An 8,934-nucleotide genomic window follows, 5' to 3' on the forward strand; every position below is an offset into this window, starting at 1 on the left:
GAATCATAGATGTAGATCAGAGATAAATAAACTAGATTTTTTTTTTTTCGGCATGAGAAATCGGATGTGTGGCTAGTTCTCGATCGTTACAACATAGATGTGAGCGAATATTATCAGAGGAGAGATGATGAGAACTGGGGAGATAACTGTTTTTTACTTTACTAATTATGTCAGGCCCGTAGCCAGGGGGGATCGGAGGGTTCGTTCGATCCCCCCCCCGCCCCCTCCCCCCGTCCACACATGCCCCCTCAAGATAGGTAGGCTATTCAATGAATGAATTGTTAATCTCCGGTGGATATACAGACAAACAAATAAGGACAGCAACAACAGACTCACAACAAACTTATAACAGTGTTGCCAACTCTCATGCAATGAGCGTGAGACACTCGCATTTGACTGTCTTCACACGCTCACACGCCACACATCCGATTTCTCACGCTGAAAAAAAATCTAGTTTATTTATCTCCGATCTACGTCTATGATTCAATGAGTTACTAGTTCGCTCTGGCGCCAACCACTGGCGATCGATCGCTTTAGGCGCAACATAGAGGAAACATATAAGACATAACTCCCCCCCCCGCCGCATCAAATCTCACTCCTAGTGATTTTGAAAAGTTGGCAAGTTTGCTTATAATGAATAAAATATATGTAAATTTAAAGGTTTGAAGTGTGCTCGTGTATTTAGGGGGCATTGGAGTAGAGAGGAAAATGAAGTCCACTTTTGGGGGAAAAAGATCCCCCCCATCACAATGCTGGCTACGGGCCTGTATGTTCCTCTACATGTACATTTGTAATAAATGTAAACATGTTTTGGTTAAAGTTGCAGATTTTTCTAGACTCAGTGGGGTATTTAAATATCATATATATCACAATTATAGATTTGTACTGTAACGTGGCTCGCGCCACGGAGCGAGAGGACGGACACAAGTGCTGAGAAGAGCGAGATTTATTCAGGGGAATACCGTATTCATCGTCGGATAGCCAGGCAGGGTCGATAGCAGGAGGGCAGTCCGTGAAACAAGCAAAGACAGGCATTACAAAGACAGGGAGCACGGGTAACGGGGGAACACGAATACGGTCAGGTACAGAGAACAGCGAAGAAACAGACACGATCACAAATCAAATTCAAAATACCGGACGAAGGACAAGGGAGACTCAGGGGCTTATATGCACAGACATTAAACAAGGGGCAGGTGATGACAATGACACAGGGGTGTGGTAACAAACGAGGAATCAAAACCAACGAGCAGGGCGGGACAAACAGGCAGGGAACACGGACATGAGGGAACCCAGAGTGACAGCTACGAGAGGGGGCGTTGCCCTACGTGACATGTACAAATAAAGAAATAATATTTGTACAAATAAAGAAATAATATTAATATTATTAATTATTTATTATTAATAATAATAATAATAATAATAATAATAAAGAAAATATTTGTTCATGGGGTAGATTTGTCCTTTGTGTAAAGAAAGTGTTTGTCATGCGACTTACCATATCTGCAATAACAATTGCAGGAACTTGCTGGTTATAGTGACTGGAGGAAACAGTGAAGTTCTAACTCCTATGTGAATGATGATGTCTCCAAATTAATGATGATGTTTCCAAACGAACAATAATGATTAAACTGTGAAAGCTATACATTAATTTCACCATGGATGACCAGCTGTCTACGAGTGAATGTGGCCATAGCATTTTCAACAGTTTCGACATCTTACTGGTTAATAGTTTTAACATACACAAAGAAACGGTTTGCTGCCAGATATTGTTAGATTTCTTATTAAGATAAATTACCAGTAGGTCTATGAAATTATATCACCTATACATGCTTCCTTAAATTGGATGGGGATTTTTTGGGGTCTTTTTCCTCGACTACTTAAAAAAGAGTCATGGATTGTGTGGCGTGTTACAATCAGTAGATTCATCCATTTTAAGTAGGTATATTTTCTTTCAGTCTTGTATGCTGCTGCGTTACCGCTGAACTGTGCTCTGATTGGTGCGCTTGCAGCGCCGTTGAACCCAATGCTGATTGGTGCGCGTGCTTTGACATTACTTTGTTGAACACAAGAAGCCTGATGTAACAGCTTTCACTTAATGTAGTAGAGTAAAAAGTAAGATATTTCACTTTCAAATGTGGAGTAAAAGCAGTGACTGTATATATAATGGACGGTACGTCACCGTTGACTCCCATTGTGAACTTTTGAAGCCACCAAGATGGCCGCACGGACACCGCCATCTTGGATGCGCTTGCGCAGTAGATGAAAATTGGAGCCAGAGCATGCGCATTAGAACCGGTAGGCAGGACATGGGCTGTGTTCGAAATAGTCTACTACATACTACTGGCGTACTGATTGAGCCCCAAATCAGTATGTCGTATGCAGTATGTGACCAAAATGAAAATTTCCAGTACGCGAAACATACCTGGATGACCTACTACTTCCGCAAAATATTCCAGTACGCGAACAGAGCTATCTTCGTGGTGTACTGCATCCCATCATGCAACGCTACGTTCACGTGACCCCGTAGTGTGCTTTGCTTTTGTCGCATACTGGAAACTGTACTGCATACTACTACGAGGACCAGTATGCAGTATCCAGTATATACTGAGTCCAGTATGCAGTATCCAGTATGTAGTAGTCTATTTCGAACACAGCCATTATCTCCGCCAGAGACTGTATCTCCACCCCGACATTCGTTAGGATACGCCCACCAGTATATAAACTTTTGACGTTTTACAAAATAAACAAAGGTAAAAGGTTTTAATACTGCTGTCGAGAGTTTTTGCTGTCGAGAGTTTTGCTGTTGAGCGCGTTCACGTTTGAGCGTCTGGTATTAGATGTCAACCAACGCAGCTATTAACTGTCAATCACCTTATCGCCACACCCCTTTAAATAACACTTAATAACATCTATAAAATCTGTTTATCGTGGAGAAAAACACCGGGAGATATACTAACGCAATGGGGTCTTAGTATCTCTAGAATTGACAAAATATTATTGCTCAAAAAACTTATTTTACGTGTAATAAAAATTCAAAGTTTCTTGTCCGGCCCGTTCACTTATATGGGAATAGGCGGGGTTAAAAGTTGTACTTCAGCCAGCCACTAGAGGGCAGCTGACTCACGGAGGCTTCACTTTACACTCGTGTCGTCCAGTCCACTTACGGTCTCTGAGTAAAAGTTAGAGTTACAAATAATTTAACAAATTACATTTACTTCGTTACTGTCCACCACTATATAATGTTATATAATACAATAGTGATTTATTTGAATGTGGTTTATTAAATACAGAAGCTGATCTCTTGCACTCACTTTAATGAATCAATGTTTTTTTAATGATCAGTGAATAAATGTTCCCCCCCCTACAGAACCTCGTGTTTTATATACACTTAATATATCAGAAACAAGGACATGTTTTTACCTTTATGAGAATAATCTCATAGACGTGTGCAAAAGTTTCATTCGCTTCAGTTGGCTAACGTTTAACAATATTAAAATTCACACGTGCCTCCTTAAAAATGTTTGTTGTGGTCAGTAAAACGCGCAAATCATGCCGTTAACTTTTTGGTTGCCATAGTCAAACTTATGATAAGGGAATACCCGCATAAATCTTTCTTTGTCAAAGTCGATTTCGTAATAAGACTTTAAGAGCATCTTGGTGTGTTTCGGCTTCCGTAGTTTCAGGGGTCTGTCGCGTGCTGTTTTCCTTTACTACTTATGTAGTAAACAACCTACTGGTTGACTGTGCTAGTGGAGTTCTAACTCCTATGCGAATGATGATGTCTCCAAATGAATTATGATGTTTCCAAACGGTAAGTAAAACCGTTTGTCGCATGATGGACTTTTTTGTGCACGCGCGTGCCCGCGAGCACAAGAAACATGAAACCGCGGTCAAGCTATCCGCACTTTTGAGATTCATCCGCGCTTTAAATCTGATTGCGCCTATATGCTTGATTTTACGGTATTTCGCTGCTCACCGCATACTAGGCTGTCTAAGCACAGATAAACTCTTTGCTATTATTTAAAGAGCTTTCTCTACATTCATAAATACTTTACTTGATTTAACTAATTTACTTGCAACATTAAACACAATTAGTAATGTATTTCAATTGCTTAATAAACACTGAACAAAATAGTTTTAATGTTTGTCTTTAGTCTATTGTAGGGCTCGACTACCAGCAATAATGGAGTATTGCAATGCTGCAAATGTTCAGGGCAGGGGGTTACTCCATGACTATACATGTTTTTAATAAATCTAGTCACTTTTTCTCTGTGCTTAGACAGCCTTAGTATGCGGTGAGCACGAAATACCGTAAAATCAAGCATATAGGCGCAATCAGATTTAAAGCGCGGATGAATCGCAAAAGCGCGGATAGCTTGACCGCGGTAACATGAATTGGAGGGGGAACTGAATGGGTCTCAACTCCGGATATGGCACCAGAAATGGGCCATGTGTTTCTTTGCTAGCTGGGTTGTCTTCCTGGAACCCTGTTGCTGCGCACTGACGCGCTGATCTTTCACTCCGTGTTAGTTCTGTACTTGTGAGAACGACCTAGGAGGGAACTGGTTTGGAGTTTGGGTGACATCTTGCTGTTAGCGGTACGTACACTGTCTTGGAGTAAATTATGTAGTTTGCTATTGGTAGGCTACTACTGAGAAACTAATGTAATCAGTTATTGAGTTAATTACCGTGTCCGAGAAGACCCGAATCCCGTGTACAAAAATGTCAGTGATGCAACATGTAAATCTGCATATTCTGCTTCCTTCATGTATATATATTCAGATACCATGTTCGGATACCATGTGTGGTGACACCTTGCGCTTGTCGAAAATCTGCACTTACTGGTGCATTATATATATGAATCTATATTAATATTTATCTATTTTTATCATTTTGATTGTCCTTTATTTCCAATGTCCATTAATTCACAGTTATCTTCCTGCTACTCAAAGAGTTGAGACACAAGATTAGACGTTTTAAACGTATGTAAGTAACATTCATACCAACAGCTCATACACAAACATGGAGATCATCTGCATACCAGAGATCTTCATCACTTCTCTCCCTCGGGGGCGAACCAGGCGATGCCCGGCGTACCTAACTGACATGACGAGTCACGTTCAAAGGGATAGAAGATTCCACATTCACACAGGCATTACTTAACGGTTTGTGTTCCAGAATAGTTAAAGACTCATTCACATCCTGATAGTCAGTCACATAGAATACAGCTTCACATGATGTGTTTATTGGTCAACAATACCAGTACCAATATTGTTCAAATACAAACATGTTAATTGTGTTAGAAAATAAAAAAAAAACAGTGCTGTCACACTCATTCTGAAGAAGGGTTGTTTTGCTGCAGATGACACTACAGAGACACTGTGAAATTTTTATTTTTTATTTTTTTTATGTAACCGAAGTCAGTTTTAAGAGGACACATATTAAAAAAGGAGCGATGTAATGTCTGCAGTATTGTAATGGAATGGTATTGAACACACCATGAATGGATGCAAAGGAGGAGTGCATGCGTTGGAGGATCTAGGTAAACGAGACGAGAGACAGAAAAGGACTGCTGCATGTCTGTGTACTTTAAAGCTAAATACTACAAGAAAATGACCACGTACTCCTTATTAAGTGTCTTTTGTCCTTTAATGAGAGTACAAACTTTACAGAGCCTGTTTTAGAAATGTCCAACCTTGATGCAGATGAAACCAGAGAGAGAGTTCTGCTGATCAAAGTACTTAAACACCTCATGTCCACGTACTTTAGATACACCATTTCTTCAGTCGAAGCAAGCGTTTTCTATATATTGCTGGTGGGGCTGCCACCTGCTGGTTTGGCATGGTACCTACACACGTGCACAGCAGAAGTCCTGGCTGAACAAAATGTAGCTCCAATTGCCAGTGTAAACTACTGGATGTACATGATATAGATGATGGCTGGACACAAGGAATTCAGACGTCATCATACTTGTGGTTGTTTTGCTATGGATAAATAGTTGGCCAGTGTTTTCTTTCTTAATTGGGCTCATCTTCTTCTTGTGTCATGAATACACTTGTCTGACTCTAGGCAAATAGGTGTTCACCATGAAATTGGGGGTCCAGTTTTTTTTTCATTTGCATTAAAATCCTGCATTTGACGTCCTTCATTAGCTACACGTCTGTTTCTGATTAACTCAATATGTCGCTTGACAGATGCTGAAGAGGAGTGATACAGTGGCATAATGCTCTCCTGAGTCTACAACTGTGTGTGTGTGTGTGTGTGTGTGTGTGTGTGTGTGCGGGCGTGCGTGTATGTTCATGCGTGTGTGTGTGTGATGTGTCCCTTTTTATGATTTATGTTTCAGAGTGGGGCTTTTCTGACCGCATATTTGAAGTCCATGTGGAAAAATTGACACTCTGTACGACCCCCTCAGTACATCAAATATAATGGTAATGAACTTTAACTTCTGTCCTTTCTTCATTATGCTCATTTCACCCAGTATCCTGTGACAGGCCATCAGGCACATTAGTTTCATTAAGCCAATATTCCAGGTGGAGGCTCTGCAAAGTTAACCTAAACAATTCCATTGTGCCACATTATATCTGAAAATTCAGTTAATCCCATTTTGTAATTCATACAATAATACATATATAATATTATGCACATGACTGCATAATAATATATATATATGCAGTCATGTGCAAAACCATTATAAATTATCAAGTTTTATCAGGACATAAAAAAAATCATCTGGTCCTTAGCATGCCTTAAACTTATGGGAAAAACCTCCTCACATAAACAACATATGGTGCATTATAAAGTTATTATTTACCAAATACTAGTCCAAAATGCAGACGCAGTGTGTAAAAAATTGAGCGTTAGTAGCAGTCAGATGCTGCTAATTAAATGCTTGATTAATTAATCAGCAGCATGTGTGCCCACCTCTGTAAAAGCAGAGGTTTTGTCAGTTGGCTGGTGAGAAGCAATCAGTCAAAGTCCAGACCAAAGCCCAGTTAAAATGCTGTGGTGAGATAACTTGATTGCCCACAATTACTTCAAGATATTGGTGCAAAAAGTGCTTTTGTGAGCTGTATGTTCATGGGGTGTGCTTAATCTTTCACACGTAGTTTCACCATTCTGGCTTCATTCTTGTTAAACAAACAGTGAGACAGTGGAATATGCAATAAGTAATGTCTTAAGAAGATTCCCTGTAGGTAACTGCAGTGTATTTATTTAAGTATATACTCTACCAGTCAATAGTTTGGACATAGCTGACAATTTGTTCTACGTAGTATTAAATGCATTTTTAGCTAATGTTTTATGCTTAGATTTGCTTATAAAGACATATAATATAGTTAATGTTGATGGTCGATTATATGCTTTTTATTCCATAACTGTAACGGTGTGACTGAAGCAGCAGACGTGGAGTATGGTGCCGTAACAGTAACAATCAAGAACAATAATAGTAATGAAATTTTAATTGAATTGCTCAAAAATTATATTCCTCAAAAATAAATGTTGCCCCTAATCCTACACGTCATGTGCTCAGCATACGCACACACACACACACACACACACACACACACACACACACACACACACACACACACACACACACGCACACACACACACTCGCACTAAGAAAGTTTGCTTAATAAAGCACATTCATTCATTTATTCATTGCTTTCATCTTTTACAACAGACAAATGTTTCAGCAGCCATTCTTGCTGGAGCGTCATTGGCAGGCTTAAGCATTGAGAAAATATCTCGCAGCATAAACACAGACAGAAACATTGTCATTGAAATTACCAACTACAGTGACACCTATATCCTAGGAAACCCAAGGCAAGTAGACCTGAATCTTATGAATATAAGGTTGGATTATAAGAATTCATTCTTTCACTACCTTTTTCACTTTTTTGACTTCCGTAATTATATTTTGATTGTTTAATGCTGAGAAGAATCAGAATTTTCATAATGATTATACCTAGCATTTTGCTTAGATTCCCAATATTATGCAAGATAAGTTAATAAGTGTGATGAACATGATGATAACAGGTGATAATATCCTTCATGCTGACTGAGTTCCTTCTCTCGCACTAAAGGGTCTACACCAGCAGTGGATATTGTCTCAATCCTCCACAGCCAACAATCCAAAAAAAGACCAAAGAAGCTTGTTCATTTACCAGATCTTCAGACATAGCCCGTGGAGCTGTAGGGGTCCTCACGTACCAAATCCTCACTGATGAAATGCATTGTGTTGGTGAACTTGCCATTATGTTTTCTGTGCCTTTTGACTACAATTTGTATCAAAACTGGTTTGCTCTTGGCATTTTTAATCATGGCATTTCTTGTAACAATGATCTATTCAACCAAATGTATTATGATGCACCCTCCAAACTCAGCAAATTCACAAGAGGCAAAGCGACAGGAACTGGGATCACATTTTCTGCAGGAGACCTGACTGTTAAGGGAACAATGTCACCTGCAAGGAGTTCAGTTATGAAGGTGGAGTTTCGGAAAGGTTGAATCTTAGTGCATGTTATCCATTGGCAATGACGTACAAACTATTATTATAACCTTTATTTAACCTGGATAGATGCATCTGCCTCCAGATCATCCAGAATAGTCTTGAACTCTTCCAGAGAGAACAGCTCTCGAAGATTCAGGCAACTCTGTAGAGTCAGGTGAAGCATAATTAAATGCCCTCTTCTGGATTACCAGTAATCCCCTCCAGAAACCAACTCTGCTTGGCTAGAATTGAGCGGCTCCAAGAACTGTGCCTGGGCAAAATTTCAACTAGAGTCGTTATTGCTGGATTGTTATTGTTCTTTTTCTTATGCTGCCTCCTCCCTCAATGCTTTATGTTATTATCTTGTGAAACTATATATCATAATGCATGCATATTAGGGTGTCCCAAAAAAAAATAAAGTCTGATATTCTTAAGTCTCA

General features: G+C 39.5%; 1 protein-coding gene across 4 annotated transcripts; it reads left to right on the plus strand.

Moving 5' to 3' along the window:
• The first annotated feature begins 3,654 nt into the window (after nucleotides 1–3,654).
• On the plus strand, nucleotides 3,655–8,934 carry LOC143518480 (DELTA-thalatoxin-Avl1a-like). 4 transcript variants are annotated; one of them, XM_077010970.1, is made up of 6 exons: nucleotides 3,676–3,811; nucleotides 4,531–4,598; nucleotides 4,932–4,986; nucleotides 6,347–6,431; nucleotides 7,685–7,827; nucleotides 8,088–8,934. In XM_077010970.1, the coding sequence occupies exons 4-6, from the start codon at nucleotides 6,429–6,431 to the stop codon at nucleotides 8,509–8,511; spliced, it is 570 nt and encodes a 189-aa protein (XP_076867085.1). In that variant the 5' UTR covers nucleotides 3,676–3,811; nucleotides 4,531–4,598; nucleotides 4,932–4,986; nucleotides 6,347–6,428; the 3' UTR covers nucleotides 8,512–8,934. The 4 variants fall into 4 exon arrangements, with proteins under 4 accessions (XP_076867086.1, XP_076867085.1, XP_076867084.1 ...); XM_077010969.1 differs by lacking the exon at nucleotides 4,932–4,986; XM_077010968.1 differs by lacking the exon at nucleotides 3,676–3,811 and having other exon boundaries at nucleotides 4,368–4,598.

This window comes from Brachyhypopomus gauderio, chromosome 7 (assembly GCF_052324685.1).
Source record: "Brachyhypopomus gauderio isolate BG-103 chromosome 7, BGAUD_0.2, whole genome shotgun sequence".
Classification (NCBI taxonomy): domain Eukaryota; kingdom Metazoa; phylum Chordata; class Actinopteri; order Gymnotiformes; family Hypopomidae; genus Brachyhypopomus; species Brachyhypopomus gauderio.

Bases quoted from the DNA above. Each gene is read 5' to 3' on its own strand.
- LOC143518480 (XM_077010971.1), top strand. The intron at 7,828-8,087 runs GCAAGTAGACCT...CTCGCACTAAAG, and splicing joins TATATCCTAGGAAACCCAAG to GGTCTACACCAGCAGTGGAT.